Below are 18,504 nucleotides of genomic sequence, written 5' to 3'. Positions count from 1 at the left end.
TTTATTGTTATTTTTTCTTTATGGAAAGGTGAAAAATACAATGAATGTAATGGAAAAATTCTCCAGGGCTTTCCTGCATTACTTGAGCTTTGTGTCAACCGGATCATTCACATATCTTTTGTGGGATTAGTCCAGCCACATCCAGAGCTTAGGCACCAATCCATGTCCACTGTGATTAGCCTTCCAAACATTCCTAAAGGTCAGCATTCACAAGCAGTCAGGGTCAAAGGTCACAGTGCCTCTGAAGGAGTCTTAATTGCATGCACAAATTCTTCACCCACAGGGACCAGGCACATGAGGATACACTGTGCTGAGGGAGGCTCTTTGTTCGGCCAACGCTTTTACCAAGGCAGTGTTTTCAAAGATTTTCTGCCATTTGCATCCCTGCACTTGACTGTCTCAGAGCCTTACAAGGCTAGGGGGCACCGCTGCAGCGATTTCACAGAAGCAACCAAAACAACAAAAGGTCAAATAAGTGAAATCTTCCTTAAATTCTTTTGTTTGATGAATGTGCAGGACAGAAACCTGGCCTAGGATGTGATTTTCAAGGGGGAAAAAATTTGTTCCACATAAATATTTGTACAGATATTAGCTAGGTAACTACAGGCAACTGACAGGATTAGGGGAATCAGCCATAAAGTGAGGATGAAGAAGCACTAAATGTAAAATGACAGTAGTCTCCTTTGATGTTCATATTTCTGACACTAAATCAGGGAACATTTGAACACAAATTGAGGGGAGGAGACCTGGAAGAGGAGTCAACTTTTTACCAAAACTGGTGTTTGACAAAAAGTGTGCCAAATATGAGCAACCACTTCTTTGCAGACAAGATACAGAATGGATTATTATTCACAGAAACCCCCAAAAGGCTTCTGCCAGTGCTCTGGCCTATGAAAGTTCATGATTTGGGTATTTGCAAGACTATATAATAGTGATATGCACAAGAGAGGAATGTCATAACTTGAGAGGTAAGCAGTGCAATCGTATTGCCCAGTATGACAGTATGAGATAGCAGTATGATATATCGCTGCATCAATAATCTAATAAATTGGACATGCCAGCTACATATGTTTTGTGGGTGACAGCACAGCAGCAGTGTTGTTATAATGAACAGGGAGACGGTTCTTCAAATGGAAGGTCAAGGTCCCAGGATACATAGATCTGTACCCTGCATGACTACAGAGTATGTAAACCATTAATAACATGGCTGCTGTGTCACCAGAGCAGAAAACAGTGTTTGGCTGGGTATCTATTAGGAGTCAGATGCAGGCAAGCAGAGCCGTTGGTCTTCTCTCCCCTCTCTTTACACATGTGGGTTTCCTGAGAGCTCTACTGACTGATGAGAAAAACAGACTCTCTCATCTCTGTACTACAGCCCACTTCTAAACCCAGCCAGCTATGAGCTCAGCTCTGAGAGAACGTGGGAGGGAGGGGGAGAAGAGAAGAGAAGAGGAGAGAAGAGAAGAGAAGAGAAGAGAAGAGAAGAGAAGAGAAGAGAAGAGAAGAGAAGAGAAGAGAAGTTTAGGGAACATTATTAAAGAGGGTAGGGTATGCAAAAGGGAGGGGACAAGAGGAGTAGAAAAAAAAACAATGATGTCATGATCTGAAACAACATCAGGTTTTTTTTTTGTTCTGTTTTTTTTTTTTTTGGTTGGTTGGTGGAAGTAACTAACAATGAGAATTGAAATCTGTGCATCATTACTGCAGCCAGCCACTGTAACCTCACGGCAGCCATAAACAAATTAAGCAGGCATTCAAGTCAGAGCATAGAAAGACACACGCACACACACACTCAAACACACACAAGCAAGTGCATGCTCGCACAATATAGGACTGAGCCAGAAACAACAGGGATGGTTTGCTTTGGACTGTGAAAGCCCCTGTAGTACCTCCAAACACGCTATGCTCTACCATTTCAAAGATGAACATAACATAAGCAGATGGTGCGCTGTACTGCAGAAGGCTCAGATCTTACTTATCCAGGCATTTCACAACACCAGGCTATATGCTCAACCGTTTTACTTGTGTTAGTGTGGCAATACTTGAACACAATGTACTCTCCTCTCTCACGTTGCAATTTTCATACAGATTTTAGGGATCTTAATCTCCTTTCCTTGCACTCTCGTCCAATTTGTTCTTTGTTCTTTGCACCGTACTGTACATGTGAATTCATACTACAATCGTCAGGATGAACTCAAAAATACAGCTTTGGGTTCGGGTTTATACACAGTCCACTGCATTAACTATTTCTAGTGCCTTGCCTTCTTACCACCCAGCTCTGTCTCCCTCTCTGTATATTCTCTGTATAATGATATCTCACCACCCGTCCCACTCCAATATCATTATTCTGACCCTTGTCTTCTACAAAGTATATTTCTTTCCCTCCTTCCTTTTCATCCCCCTTTTAACCGTGTACCCCAGCACATCTTTCTCACACTAAGGCAATATCTCATCCTCATCTTTTCTCCCTCGACTCCACACTTCCTATCCTCTACGTCTTGCTGACAGCAAGATCTTGTGGGCCCATAGGCCGTTTATTCGTTCCATTTTTGCCAGAAGGGGTGATATGAGAGATTTGTGGCGATGCACGTTGTTGGGATATGATAAAGTGCACATGAAGGGAAAGATACGAGAAAATGGATGGCAGGCTGGCTGCTTTCAGCAGGATATACTGCCCAGATTAAGCTCTCCATGAGACATCTAAAGACATCACCTAGCTCTTTCTATCTGTCTGCCTCTCTTTCTCTTTGTCCCTCCCTCGGAGGCAGGCCTGCGCTGTGACTACAGCAAGTCATCCGTCAAGGCCTGTGGTTTTAACTGTGATATCTGTTTGGCAATCTCTTGAATACTGGTGATTTCCTCCTCTCACTTCTTTACATCACGCTCCTGCTTTCATTTCAGTGCGACTCCTGTCCACGAGCCCCTGCTGGTCCCATTCGTTTTCCATCAGGTTTTTTGCCCCTGTCTTGCGATGCACAGCCTGCTCCACCACTACCACCACCAACCCCCCACTCCTTCCTCTTGGCTCAGTGTTGACCTGGGCTCCTCGTGCTATTTTTAACCCGTCTCTCTGTCTACCTCTGTCTGTGTTGAAGTCGAGAGCTCAGAGACCTCAGAGACGTCCCCGCAGCACACAGCGCTCGTTTCCTCTCTCCAAACATGGGCAAAAGCAGCCCAGCCAGACTCTACAGCTGAATAAGTCAACTTTTTTCCTGTCCAATACGTTACTCATATAGAGTCCATGCAGTTACCCCAGTGGAACATGCATTCCTGCATCTGTCTGGACTGCATGGACATTACTGCTGATGATGAGGAAGGAGGGGATGGGAGAAAAAAGTGTCAAGGGATTTGAGGTTTAGGGTTAGAGGCTACAACAGAGAGAGAGGAATTGAGAGACAGAAAACGAAAGCATCAGGCAGAGAGAAGAAGGAAATAGAGATGAAAAGAAATGAACTACATCTGGCTAAATTGTATAGACAGTGCTGTTGCTTCCTGCTGGAAACTGTCTGTTCACCTTGTATGAGCCATCACCATCATGGCTGAAAAACCTGGCCTTGTGTTAAACCATAAACACATTCCAGTTGTAATGAGTAGTAAAACATGTTGTTAGGAAGCACACAGACACATTTGAAAACCTAAAAAATAAAGTTAGTTATTTCAAGAGCTGTTTCATCTTATCTTGGTTCAACAACTCACACTTTTTGGCCGTACCGCTTTATGCACTGTCAGGAGTGTCAGGCATCATGTTTATCCACTACACATTATGTTTATGCATCATGTTTATCCACTACACATTATGCTTTAGCCCTGCTTGTGAACCAAAATCCAAATGTGTAATATCAACAATCATTTGTATCTCTTTACAGCAGGTTCCCACGTTCAGCTACAGATCACTGCAGTAACCCAAACAGTGTTTTCCTCTTTGCCCCCTCAGTAGGTGACGAAAGGATGATGTCAAAGGGATGCAGACTGCTGCTGAGGGACAGTGTTTATGTGAAAACCTCTCATTAAAATCCTATAGCAGAGCTGACCGAGATCCAGTGCCCTGCTAGTGGAGACTGAGAGAGAGAGAGAGAGAGAGAGAGAGAAAGAGAGACTGAAAAAAAAGTTGCAAAGTAAAAAGATGCAAGAGACATATTGAGTGGCTAAAAAGGCAGAAGTACAAAAAATAAGATAGCTTTGGCCCTCGCTCGGATTCAGTCAGGTGCCCTGCAGACAGTGGCCTGATAATAATAATAATAATAATAATAATAATAATAATAATCAGGCCCAGCAGAAGAGTCCAAAATGAGAGCTGCAGGAGGGGACTGAAGCACCATACCAAAGACTACTTCCGTAACAAATTATTTCTGTAACAGGATAATATTTTACCACAAATCAGGTGCATTTCAATTACTGCAAGTTTTAGAAAATATGTAATGGGAAATGGAAATTTACCTGAAAGGCTGTGGTAACCGAAAAACTATGGTTTTGTGGTTAAGAAGTCACATGGTACAGGGGCGACTCAATGAAATGTCTCTTTGTAGGGGCTCACAACAACAACAAAACAGAAACCAACACAACAACAAAACAGAAACCACTGGAAATGCAAGGGGCTAAAATACCTGCAGCACAGTGGGCAGAAATAACAAGACAACAGCACAGGAGGCCTTTTTGGGGGGCCTGTGGGCATGTAAAGTGAAGTCACGTGTGGATAAGCCAAACAGCCCCAAGCAGAATAAGGTGCAATATCCCTTTACTGTCATTTCAGCTGCAGCTCAGTATTCAGCTCGCTCCTCTCCCACCGCGTGCAACGGATTCCAGGAAGGCCCCACGAGAGAATCACTGTAGCTGTTATGTAAATGGATTTAAAACAGAAGCAGAGATCCAGGAATGGTACAACAGGGGCTTGAATTAGACCGAGTCGACTGAGCTGAGCTGATCTGATTCAACCATCAGACTCATTTCCCTTATTTGGCCAAATCGCTCTTGATGCCAGATTAATAAACAGCATGCGTTCTCATTAAGCAACACCAATACTGCTCCGTCTTGCCGGGTCTGCTCTAGGTGCACAGTTGCGATGGAGGTAGAGCCTGCTGAGGGAAATGGGTTGAGTAAACCTCTGGCACAGGCTCTGCTCTGTGGGTACGATGTCTGCTGCCGATGATAGTGCCTGGCACAGTACCCTTGACCCAGTAAGAGCACAGTGCCAAGTCCCAATCAACAGCATTTACACTGGCCAAACAAGCTCTCAGGGTATCCTACATTGGACACACACATACACACACTGACTTTAATTTAGAGAGTTTAATTTACTCAACGCTTCACATCCAATAAAGTCTAAAATTAGATTTATTAAGTAATAGTGGTGCCGCTCCAGACTGAAAGCTTGTATTTAGTATGTCTGTTATTTTCCATTTGTATTCTAATGATACATTTTTAAAAAAAATGTTTCATTGCTCCTACATGACAAGAAAAGCTCTGTTATTGTGCTGATGTAATACTGATGTAAGTGCCCCAAGCTATAATTAAACAATATTGCTCTCCGTATTCTTTATTATTATTATAACTGCCATGGCAGTAATAGAGACAGGAATGACGCAAAAGTGTTGAGTGCTTGACAAAAAAAAATGGTTGATTGTTTCATTCTTTGGTTCAGCTAAATCTCACCACATCAAGGGAAAGGCTAGCAAGTTAGACAAATAGTTCCTTTGCTACCCGCTGGAGAGTCCGAGTGGCTCCAGTGCAAACCAAATAATGCAAAAGCCACAGCTCGCTTTGCATGCTTCAAATACTGAAAACTTTGACAGCGTGACTGCACAGGATGTTGACTAAGATCATCCACCGGCGATACTGCGAAACTGTTTGTTATTTCCTCTGGTTTTGTCTCCTTCCTTTTTTAAAATCATCTTTTTCTCATCATACACGAATGAACAAATGAATAAAAATGGACATTACTGATTCACTGGGTAGCTCATCCAAAATAAATCTTTATACAATGTCGCCAAAAAAAAATGTTTCATAGTCTCTGATAATTTGCACTAGTAGCGGAGTAAAGATGGGGCAGCATGTCTCATTTACACAGCAACATGTGCTCTGATGTTGATTTGAAACATAAGCAGAATGCCTATTTGACCCATCAGGATGCTTGGTGGGATGTCCATATTGTGTAACATTATCAGTATACATTACAGCAGAACACAGTACGTGGCAGAGCAGTGACCACAGTGAGTCCAGTTCTGCCTGGGTAGAGGATGCAGCCGACTCCCCTGGGAGACTATTAAGCCATATGACCTCGAGTATGAGAGAAGAGAATGGGAAGCAACAGGACAAATGACCAAAATAAGAAGGGCTTTGTTATGAGGCAAAAAAACAAAAGAGAAAGTAGAGGGGGGAAAAATACCAAAAAAAAAGAAAAGAAAAGAAAACAGAGAGTAGCAAAATCAGCGCCACAAAAAATGTAGGAAAATTGAGCAAGGCTTTTGAAAAAAAAGTTTAAAAAAAAGAACAGAGAGTGCAAATACAATATGAGGGGAGTAGGGGGTGAGGTGGCGAGGGGCAGAGGCAGAGGGAGAAAGCGGATGGAATGCCGAATGGAGGAGGGGAGGGATGGAAAATTCTGCTCTCAGCAAAACATGGAGCCAAAGAAGTTTAGAATATGACAAACTAAACAAATAAGTAATTAAATCGCTGCCAAGGATCGGTGAGAGAGAATAGGACTGTCTGTGCCGAAGCAGATGGAAAAGAGGAGAGAGGGAGGGAGGGACAGAGTAAGAGAAAGAGAAAGAGGGCTGCTATACAGTTGTGGTCAGTTCAAAATGTCTTGAAAACAATGATGAATGTCCCAAAACTGGGGACTTAGACTGGGGTGTCACACAGCTGCACCACCAGTTGTCAGGTGATGAAGTGCTTAGTTGTGGCTGCAGTGGTGCGTTCAGTAGACAACAGCTGGTGTAGTGTTGCAACTATGAGCTAATCCACAGATAACTTTAGTCACTTGTTGTGTAAAATGAGCTGTACATGTACTAATTACTTGGCCACCACATTGCTCTCTCAGTAATCTAATCCTAACCACCATGTGTGGCGGGTGCTGTGCGTGTGTGTGTGTGTGTGTGTGTGTGTGTATGTCTGTCTGAAGACATAATATGAAAGCAAAATGCCAGGCCAGGCAATCTATTTCATAAACCTTTGAGAAAGAGTTTCACAGAAACAATATCCTTCCTTTCAGACATAAATGAGATATTTCAGTTCAGAGGGAGGAAGAAGTCTAGACCTCCCCGGTTGGGTAAGTGTGTGTGCGTGTGTGTGTGTGTGTGTGTGTGTGTGTGTGTGTGTGTGTGTGTGTGTGTGTGTGTGTGTGTGCGTGCGTGTCAGAGTGTGCATCTCAGTAAAGCGGGTGACAAACAGCATGTTTAAACTCAAAGCAACTTTTCAACCGTAAGTCTCAGACCAGCATTTGGACCCCAAAAGGAGGAAAAATAAGGCTCAAGTTGAAAAATAGCAAAATTATCCTTTAAGATTATCAAAACCTGCTCTTAAAAAAGTATATTCCATGCCCTAATGTTACAATATTGATGGTACCTGAGTATACAGAATTTAATTTACATGCTCTTCAGTTTTAAGGTGTCTACACTGTATAGATGCTGTACAGTGGAGCAGAACTCATTATAGCTTTTTATTTGTTTTACTCAAAAGTGCAGCCAAAATAGTCAAAGGCCCTATCAGCAGTCCAGCCCAAAACTCACGCTGATTACGATAAGACTGTAGCTCCCGGAGCCAAAAGAGGAGAAAATCGTTGAGAGGGGCTTTAATGAGGTACAGCAACGGGTACACTGAGTTCAATGCTGAGAAAGTGTGCGTTTAAAGGAGGGATGGGGTACATATAGAGAGTGTCCACATAAAGAGGGATACTTTCTGGCTCAAAAAAAAAAAAAAAAAGGAAACCAGGCAACACAAATGTGCAGTTCACACTGGGAAAGACGATGAGAAACACCAGGGGAAGCACATAGGGAGGTTGAGAGGGGCACGTTTAAGAGTGACACACAATGGGATACAGCCAGAGTGTATAGGGGGTTGCCAAGGGGGCAGAAGAGTATGTTTATAGGGGGCAAGCATCTTGATTGAGGTATTACAGAGGAATTGTCATGGGTCTCTATGGGGTAAATTGTTATGACTCTCAAGGGGACCTTCACAGAGAGGTGCACAGTATGTTCACGGGGCAACAGACAGAAAGATGGGAGCTGAATTTTCCTCCTTGCACCTGACGGGGAAAGCTGTACAGGGGAGGTGTGGGGAAATAAATGTATATATTTCATAGAAGAGAGGAGAGGAGAGCAGAGGAGAGGAGAGGAGAGAGGAGAGGAGAGAAGAGAGACGAGGAGAGGAGAGAGGAGAGGAGGGGAGAGGAATGAGTGATGATAAATGAGCCCCTCCAAAGTAGCAGTCCACAGGGATTGCTCTGGCATTTCCTGTCCATGCTGTCCCACACTGCTACACACACACACTCATACACACTCACACATACTCACACCCACACCCACACACACACACACACACACACACACATACAGACACACAGATACTGGCCTCCCTTTTCTGCAACAGTTATGGAACTATTAAAAATATGCAAGGATCTTATCTTGAGCCATTTCCTTCAATTACAGCAAGCTAACTCTCTCAAGTAGGCCATATCCACTTAGACCCAATTTGGCCCATCTTTTCTGCTGCCCGTCTGCACTCTTTGATCTGTCTTTGTCCTCCTCACCCCTCCACCTGTCCTCTCATCTTTCGCTGCGCCCCCTTGTCAGCTCTTTCGCTGTGCTCCAACTCGATTGCTTACTTCAGCCGCCCTTGAAATCCGCTATTTTATCTTTTCAACAGCCTCTTTGTCTAAATCAATGTTAAACTTATGTCTTCAGTGTCTTGCAAAACTTTCTTTTTCCTTTCATCTGTCATTCTTCCTCATCTCTTCATTCCTCTATTTCTCACCAAGTGTCCCGGCCACTTCATTCACTCCCTCCTCCCCTCTCCACTCATCTCCCCCCTTTTCATTCAGTCTGTCTTAACAAATAACAACCTAGCTTTCCCACCAGGGTAGTCAGGACAACAGAGCCCCACTCCCCCCGCCCACCCTCAACCCAATCCCACCACCACTAGTGACCAAACAAGACAAAAGAAAGGAAAACACAGTTGAGTCCTCAGTTGAGTCCCTGCATCCAGTGTGGCTTTGCTGTAGACGCCAATAGTTAACCCTCAAATGTCATGACATCACTGTCTATCTTGTTACCATGGTGCAATGGCACTAAATCACTCAGCAAACACAGCTGATGATCCCTCACAGTGTCAGACAGGTCAGCCTGAATAAAGACAAGGGGTGGGTCATCGTAACTAAATCAGTGTTTGTGTTTCTATGTGCATGCATGCATCCACATGTGTGTACAATGTGTGTGTCAGCGTGTGTGTCCGATGATCTCATAGCTGTGTAATTAAGAGCAAAATTACGATTAAATGTTACGGTGTGTGGAGAGATTCATGGCTGTCAAGCGTTGCTAGTGTTGTGCTTGGCGCATTCACAAAGAGATGAGACAAAACAACGCAAAACATGACGGAGCCCTCCCTGTTTCAGCATGCACTAAAAGGCTCACAGCTTTCTTTTCACAACATTTATTGAGGGTCTTGAAACTAAGATGCAAATCTCACACGAATCAGACTGGAGGAGAAAAAGCACCGGCTTTAAACTTGTGGCAAATGAAAGTAAGAAAGAAAATCTTGAATGACATCAAATACAAATAAAGCTGAAATCACTTCATCTTAAGGAATAGTTCAGTCAAAAATATAAATTCTGTCATTATCTGCTCACCATCATGTGAATGAAGTCTGTACAAAAACTGAGTTTAACAGTAGTAGTGTTGCTCAGCCTTTTTCAGAAGATGCAAAGTGACTGGGAATTGGTTCTGTAGAGCTCCAAAAGAGGCAAAAAATGTGCATAAAATTACTCCAAACAGCCCATTATTTACCTCATTAGCTCTGGTCGCCCTACAGTGATTTACTGTAAGAGTCCTGCTGCCTTCATGTGCTGCTTGCAAGCTCACACTTCTGGGTCTTACAGCTGTGAATACAACTTGTCATGCACTTTTTAGTCAAAAATAACAAAATGGTTCATGAAACAAAAGTAGCCTTTTGCTCACTATATTACAAACCAAGTGGAACAGAGCTACAACAGCAACAACAGAGTGAGGGAAATTGAGAATTGTAACAGGTTTATTGGCTAAAGGTCATTGTATATGCTAGACACAAGAAAAAAATGAGCATGTCACATCTCTGGTATTATGTAAAATTCCGCTTTTCCTTTTATCGATATTTACCACTTTCTAGGGTCATTCCTACAAATAATGCCAATGATACAGGCTACATTTGAAGGCAGCATCTATGTGTTGCCGTTGTAAAAGTTGGCACAGTGCAGAACAAGTGTTGAAAATACTGAAGATAATGAGTAACATGTTGGATTTTTTTTGGACCCACAGTGAAATTATTGGGCCTCCGAGCATGTGGATTATGTTGTTTGGAGTGGAAGGCTAGTGCTAGCAGATTCATTATGAGGACATATAAACTTCAACATGTGTTTCAACATGAGAGCAGATAATGAGAAAATTTTCATTTTTTGGGTGACCTACTCCCATAAGAGGACTTAAGGAGATCTGTAACTCAGGCTAACTCAAGAGCATCATTCCTGGCTCCTGAAGCATGAGACAGCTGTGTGAGACCTGCTCTGAATGTTGTAGAAATAACAGAGAACACTGTGTGCCTCACCGTATCGCAATGAAAAGTGTTACAATTTGCAATCCAAGTGCAGTAACAGCATCTAGATGGGTTTGTTATAGTACCCCAAAAGTTTCAATTTGTTTAAATGGCAAGGGCCTGGTTGCAGCGAGTATTTATTTATTTATTTTTTTTTTTGTCATATTCCCTAGCATAAACTAATGTCCAAATGTGGAAGAATCTGTGTGATATCATGCTGTCACCCATCACACCACATTCATCATCTGGCCAATGTTTGGAGAAACGTAGACATACAGATGTTTTAGACAGCTGAGTCTGACACACCCTTGGAAACATCACACCCTCTTTATTGTCAAGGGGCTAGTGGTTAGATTAAATGAGCAATCCTCCTCAATCCAACCTCTATTTTTCATAACATTTGTTTGAAAAAAATGTATCTGGCTCCACAAAGACACAGGCAGAGTTTGCAACAGAGTGCCTGACTGCCTTTATCTTGGACTGCAAAGAGGAACAATAACTTGTTTGTTGTTTCCAGTGTTGCAGGCATACAAAGGGGAGACTTCCACTGGGAACAATGTGCTGAGGGCATTTGGATTAAGGTCAACTGCTCTGAGGCACTGTCATGAAGGAAAGGCGGGCTTGATAAAAAGGTCAGGTGTGAGGACAGCTAACAGGATACCTTCAAGGTTATTGGGTAAAATGTTCTCCCAAACAAGTGGAGGGAGTCCCACTTGTTTCTCTCAATGTCTTTATTTTACTTTGCTCCAAATGGAAAATACATAACAGAAAATAACAGTGCTTGTGTGCCATCAAGTCATCACATTATGTTACATTACATTACATAACCCACCTACCGCATCTGCAACGCACACTTACAGCGCCATTTCAGTTTGTGGTCTTATACCCGACAATCTGCATGATCAAGAGCACACACGCGCACACACACACACACACACACACACACACACACACACACACACACACACACACACACACACACGCAAACCTAAACAAACACCTTACCTTATGCAGTCAAGACCCATCATGCCTGAGACCTACTATTACCCCGCAGCTTCATCCTACACCCAACATGGATCTAAACAGTGTTTAAAGGAGCAGCAGGCAGTTGTTTAGTGATTACTGCTCAGCTCATTCTCTAAGTTCACCTAAACATAGGAACCCCCATATAACAGCCATTATATCCATCATTACCATCATCTACCACCATTTGCCACCCACACACTTGCTCACACAAGACGCTAGGCCAGCTAAGGGCACTACTTTTCAGATACCACAACCTGCATAAGGTGATTTACTTCAATAAAAGGGTAGCCCTATCAGCAGTGCAGTGAATGCTCACACATGAAGAACCTCCTTCTTTTCATACCCGTGGTCTTACATCTTTACAAAGCTTCCAACATCCTGTAAACACCTCCATGCTCCTTTGGAAATCAGTAGAGATCAGACAGCTACTGCAAACTACTGAGCAGAGAGCAGAGGAAGAGATCTGAGTAATGGTTCAGTGAAACTGCCCTTTAACTTCCGGTTTGCACCATTATTTATATCAGAATGTGATCAAACATATCGTGTTATCATTCAGCTTGATAACAGCACAATGTGAGGTCTTTGAAGCCTTATCCTGAACGGCTGGAGGAAACCAACCAGACCGTTTGTTCTCTTCCTTAAGTTATGAAAACCTTTACTTACACCTAGATGAGGATTACACAACAGCTCACATGCAGACAGCAAGCATTAACTGCCGTCGGATTGCTCTCTTGATAGGTGGGCTGATGTGTTAAGCAACTTAACACTGACAGGGCATGCAAGGAAGCTCAGGCATTTGGTTGATCGATAATGGTTGTTTACCTTTGCGTACAAGCTTGCTGCACATCTATGTACAGTCTGGAGTCAGGAGGTATGGCATGATTGGGACTCTTATCAATTTATTTCTAAACAAGCATATGCGCTCAAGCAAGCACATCAACAGAAAACAGAAGGCCTTCGTTTCACCTTCCTCCCTCCCATCCTCTCCCCACCCACAGGTGTGTTCCATCTAGCCGGTAACTTTAGACCCAGGAACTCTTTAGGCTTTGGTTAATCATGCATGAGCCTGTGGAAACTCTGGCAGGTAGTAGCAACAGAAACACCCCAGGCCTATACACTGGAATAAAAGCTCATCCATTTATCATCAACGGGAGAGGCCTTTCACAGGAGATCAGAGAACCTGATCCAAAAAGAGAACTGCAACACAGAGGGTAGTGTGCTGTTATTTTAATGAAAATTGGTGAGATGAATTGCTTTAAAGCTCCAAAAGACTGTCAAAAATCAGAGATAGGATTAATGAGGATATAGATAGCATAAAAACAAGTTGTTCAGTTCTAGACATGAACCGAAATGAACTACGTGCCTACATTTAAGTAATCAAAGATTTCTGTATGGTAACTGCAGCCTGCTCCAAATATTGAAAATAGGATTGAATAGCACACTCTATTATAATACTTGTGGTCTCTCAGAGGATTGTTTGTCAGATGATTCTCTCTACTTTCTGACAACTGCAAGAGAACAAAATTTCAGGCTGCGGCAACAGGATCGCATTTGCGGACGGTCACATGTGGCGCACACAGTAAAAAGAGGAACCTTAGAAGTGTTGACAGAGGTGAATTTCAAAATGAAGGAAAACTGCTGGATTATGACAAAGCAATCTTCCTGGAATATGGGTCAAAACTACGAGTGATACTTGATATGTTTAATTCAAAAACATTACCGTTTGGCGACAGTGGTCTGTCAGTTGGCAGGCACCCTCATGCCAAAAAAAATCAAGAGTGCAGGCTGTGCATGATTTTTCAGGAAATTCAACTTAACTTCTCAGGAAATTCTTGCACCATCAAATCACTAAGAGGCTGCCCTGGCCTGGTACAAGTTTTTTTTTTTTTTTTTTTTTTTTTTTTTTTTTTTTTTAAATGTGGGTCAGTAAACCAGCCATAACAAGATTCACATGTGTTATCTCTACTGTGTAAATGTTTGGTTAATATTTGCATACACAAACAATCTTCTGGCTTCAAACAGCAAGAAACAAGAGATTATAATGTGCAATATCATTAATAAACACTTCCTTTTGTTGGTTACTGAATGAGGTCCAGCAAGGTAGGTTTTTTTCTCTGGAAAAAGGGATACACTTCCTCACCCATAAAAGTAAAATGAAGTTACTGAGGTAGTTCTTTATGTTAGTTAGTTGATGACGCCACATATTCAAAAAATGCTGATTAAACTGCACACAGTCACAGAAATAGCAAAATGTAGGTTAATTCATTGTAACACTGATTTGGTCTGGTGATCTAATAAGTGATCTAAGCAATATTTCTATGCTTAAAACATCACGACTAAAGGATTCTGACTTGGAATGAGGGCATGAGTGATTCACACTTATGATCTATCTACAGTCAGTGAATGGCACTGTTATTACCAATGAAATCATGTATTTACTTTATGCGTCATTGCTTGACTGTAATAAATTCCCACAAGTGAATACACTCAAATTCTAACACAGGCACAGCACACACTAGCAGAGTGGAGACTGCAAAAAGAGAAGTCCAAGAAGAAGGTGTGTTTGTTAGTGTTCAAAGTCACCAGGGCCCACAGATGTGTGGATACAGCCCACACCCAGCTCTGATGAATAGAGGTCATGCTGCTGCACAGCGCAATAAGAATTCCCATCTGATATGTTGTGCAGGACTGAAACAATGCTGTAAACATTTTTTCTTAACTGATTTATCCGCTCTTTTTCTCATTCTTTTGCACACTTGACTGACCTGGTGCCACATTCTATTTGATGCTTGGCATTAAGATCCCTCTAGCGATGCATGCCGCTTTGAAAAATCATTGGAAAATTGTTTATATTTGCACACTATCTCGCTGCTGGGTGGATTACATATAAGATGCCTTTGATCATCAGCATTTGTAGCAGAACAAAGTGCTGACTGACTGCATTGAGTTGTGAAAGAAGAAAGGGGAATTTTCTGAACCAAGTTCGTGCTCTAACTTAAGCTGAACCTGTATTTTCTGAATGCAAAATAAGCTCATAAATGTGTCGGCAGACTTGCTTGGCAAAAATTTCCATGTGCACATGGCCATATAAGCCAGACTGCCTTTACAAAAAATCTCTGTCTGAATAATGTATTCTGAGTGTAAATGGATATTAACATGTCATGACTTCTGCTGCTGAAGAGTTAGAAGTATTTCCTGTTCTGAATATTGTTTAATTGAACATGCATTCTCTTTCCCTCACTCCCTCTCTCTCTCACTAAGCTCACATAAACACAAGACACATGCAGGCAGGCAGACAGTGCTGGTTTCCAGACTATGTATGTGTGAGAGACTTTGTTGTCCTCAGTGGTCTGGGAGAGCGAGGAGAGACCTCCAAGGCTGTGTGTGTTGAATAGCGAGGTCTGAATGAGGGATGCATTGAGATTGCTCCTCTATTCTTCACAGCCTTCCCACAAAGGGCCTGTTTCCCATTCACGACACAAGGTCATTAGATAATACACACAGGGACCTCAAGGCCACACGGTGGGGGTGGGAGTGTTCAACAAAACAACCCTCCTTCCCTCTTGGTGCAAACTTTTCAACCCCTACTCATTTTTAATAGCTTTTGCAAGATGCAGGCATATCCACATACAAATATATTCACATTCAAACTACCATACACACCCGTCCAAACACACACACACATGCACATGCAGACACAAACATGCACGTGCCCATAAGCACCTCAGTGGTATGACAGCGGGAATCATGACGTCATTATTCCCCCTGACCCAACTTTTTTTTTAGCCTTTTAAAGCGGGTTTAGTCAATGCTGTGGGATCTCCCTCTCTCACTCTGTTTTTTTTTTCTTTCTTTCATACACACAAACAAGCACGTGCATGTGGAGTCTATGGGTTTGTGCGTGTGTGAATACTATGTGTGTATGTGTGTGTCTGTGTGTGTGCATGAGTGTGTGTGACTGTTTGACAAGCAGTGGGTTGGCAGTGACACAGTCCAGGGCTGTTGTTCACTGAGACCTTAGTGTGTAAAGCTCTGCAATGAAAAACTGCTGGATTGGTGAAGTATCACTATGGTGGTGTTGCCCCTAAACACTGCAACTTTCACACACCTTCCCACTGTAAGATCTGATGTTTAGGAAAGCAAACAAAGCATGTTCTGCCTTTATGGAAAACCACATAAAAATGTCTCACAGTTTTACTCTCAGTGTTCTGCCTCTCTTTCACTTAGGTCTTTTTTACTGTAAGCATTTAGCAGAGAGCCAGGAAAAAAGAGGGGAAGAAAGTGGGCAGGCAAGCCTGATGGCAAAAAGAGATGTGAGCTAAAGGAAGATGAAACAGAGAGAGACAGAATGAGCTCTCTACTTCCACATGAGCACACATGTAGGCTTATGCCTTGGCCCACTGCTCTGGGCAATAACTTGGAATGTGCAGTAATTTTGGTGATAGGCTAGTTTGTCATCAATGGAAGTCGACACATGGAAAAGAGAGTGGTCATACTATGTCTACTTCCTCCCTAGGCAAGCTGAGTAGCCAGTGACGCTGTGTCTGAGGCCAGAGTTGAAAATACCACACATGCACACACAGACACATGCGCGCACGCACACACACACACACACACACACACACACACACACACACAGTTGGAGACTGATATTGTTTGGACAGGATGGATAAGTCACCATAGTGATGACGCAGCCAACCCTTGTGACAAGAGGGAGGAACAAGCCAAGTGTCAGGTTGTCAGGTTACAGTTGACATGGTGTCACTATACACACTGCACACTGGATGATAGTTTTTTTTGTTGTTTTTTTTTTTGGTTTTTTTTTTCACTTTTTCATGGTTTACAGAGTTACTTAAAAAGTGCAAAACATATTCAAGTCATGATTCTAAAATTGAAAAGGAAACAGTTCATGATTTTAACTCTTGTGGTCTTCATTTTGCTTTTGCACTCGGTTTAATTACTGCATTTGCTCTTTCACATTAAGTTACGCATGCGGGTTCCACTCCAGCGTGCCCGATATGCTGTCTGTCAAGATGCATGGCATCTGACTGAAAGACAACCCCTCTTTCAAACATCAGCACATCAGCAGAAACCCGAGCCTGAACACAAAGAATGAAGCCGCAGAGCTGCCGGGGGGAGAATAGCCGAGTCATTGAGCACCGGCTCGGTTCACGGCCAGCGGGCTGCGGGCCAGCTGCTGCGCTCTGAGCCACACAGGTAACCAGCAGAGCCGCCTGGCGTGCGTAATGGGCGGCCAACCAAAACCCATGCACACCCAGAGGATGGCGGTGAGAGCCAATGCATCTCTGAGCCACTTACACAGCCTCTGCCAAACTAATCTGAATTTGCTGGTCCTGTAAATGTAATCCTGGTGGCGTGCCATCTCTTGGTTGGCCATCTCAGTGTCCTTTTCAATCACTGGATAAATTAAAACAAGCCTCTGGTTACACAACAGGCCGCTGGTTATGAATAAGTAAGTAGACTGCACGACTCTTTCAAACAGGATGGAGTTTGCTGTAAGTTTCTGTTTACACTTTTCGTGGTTATCATAATAATGAGCCTAGCCCATGACTAATCATTCATTGTGTAATTATTCCGTTATGTTATTGGTAAATGTAACCTAGTTCAGCTATACAGTGTTAGGTAGAGGTAGTTTTTCACAAGAGCTTTCAGTGTTACCAGTTGGTGGAGGAACGGGGGTTGAGGATGTCCTCTTTGGCCGTGAGCAGCGACAGGCTGTAGGTATCAAGGTTGACCGTTCGCGTGGTCATGATGGCAAAGTTTCCAGACCACTCCCGGGGATCCTCTCTTCACTTGTCCAGACGGTTTATGGGCTCGGAGTATCCGCAGGGGACCGCCACACCGAAACACCGAGGAGCGTTCACGGCCGAGGAAACGACAGTGTGGGTATGCAGCCAGGTTCATGCAAAGTGAGCTGAAGTTTCAAACTGCAGCGATCGGTGCAGGCGCTGCGCACTCACAGCGTGGAGGAGACTGGGACTGCACACCAGACTTTGTGCAGCGAGATGGAATAAGTTTTCACCAAAAGCCCCACCTCCCGTTGAGAGGGTGGAAAGCATAATGACTTCACTAGCTGGGTCACTTGGAAGAAAAGCGCTCACAGTGCAACAATCACTCAACTTCCTGTACAGATAATGAGACAGTCTGTTCTGAGCATTCTCCTCTCTAACAGCAATATTCATCAGATGACCTTTATTGACTCTAAGGTGACATGGCAAACAGTCAAATAGTCTGGGGTGGTTTTGCAACACCTCTGCTTATATTTACATAATGATCTTAGCAAATGAATGGCACCTGGACCAACAGCATGGAACAATCCATGAAAACTATTCATTTTGTATAATTCAAATAATTATGGTGTCTGAGCAGTGAACTCAGACATCCCTTAAGGGGGAATAGGAGATGTTGGTGTGGTTTAGAGACTGGGGTGCTAAAGAGGGGCAGTGCGGCAGCTTTGGAACTGTCAGTCTCTCTTTGTCTCCTCGGGTCTTTGAGTTGGCCCCCAGCGGCCCTTGGCAGACTCCAGAGAAACCATTTACAGTGCAGACCATCGCTGAACAAGCCAAAGAAGGGCCAATTTCATGGGAACTGAGTCTGAAGCAGGCGGCACATGAAAAAAAAAAGAACAGGGGAGGCTGTTCCAGTGTTTGAGAACGGCTGGGGGTCTGCTCAGTGGCTACC

At 43.2% G+C, this 18,504-nt stretch overlaps 1 protein-coding gene across 1 annotated transcript in view; it reads right to left on the bottom strand.

Annotated features, from left to right (window-relative positions):
* LOC115365904 (drebrin-like protein) overlaps positions 1-17,792 on the bottom strand; it is a 35,744-nt gene extending 17,952 nt beyond the window's left edge. The window contains exon 1 of the mRNA XM_030061116.1: positions 17,482-17,792. Coding sequence (XP_029916976.1) covers positions 17,482-17,573 — 92 coding nt within the window. The 5' untranslated portion in view covers positions 17,574-17,792. The remainder of the gene's footprint in view (positions 1-17,481) is intronic.
* Between the last annotated feature and the right edge of the window lie 712 nt (positions 17,793-18,504).

The sequence above is a fragment of the Myripristis murdjan genome, chromosome 9 (assembly GCF_902150065.1).
Source record: "Myripristis murdjan chromosome 9, fMyrMur1.1, whole genome shotgun sequence".
In the NCBI taxonomy this organism is placed as follows: domain Eukaryota; kingdom Metazoa; phylum Chordata; class Actinopteri; order Holocentriformes; family Holocentridae; genus Myripristis; species Myripristis murdjan.
The sequence above is the reverse complement of the archived record's forward strand: the minus strand, read 5'-3'. Positions and strand labels throughout refer to the sequence as shown.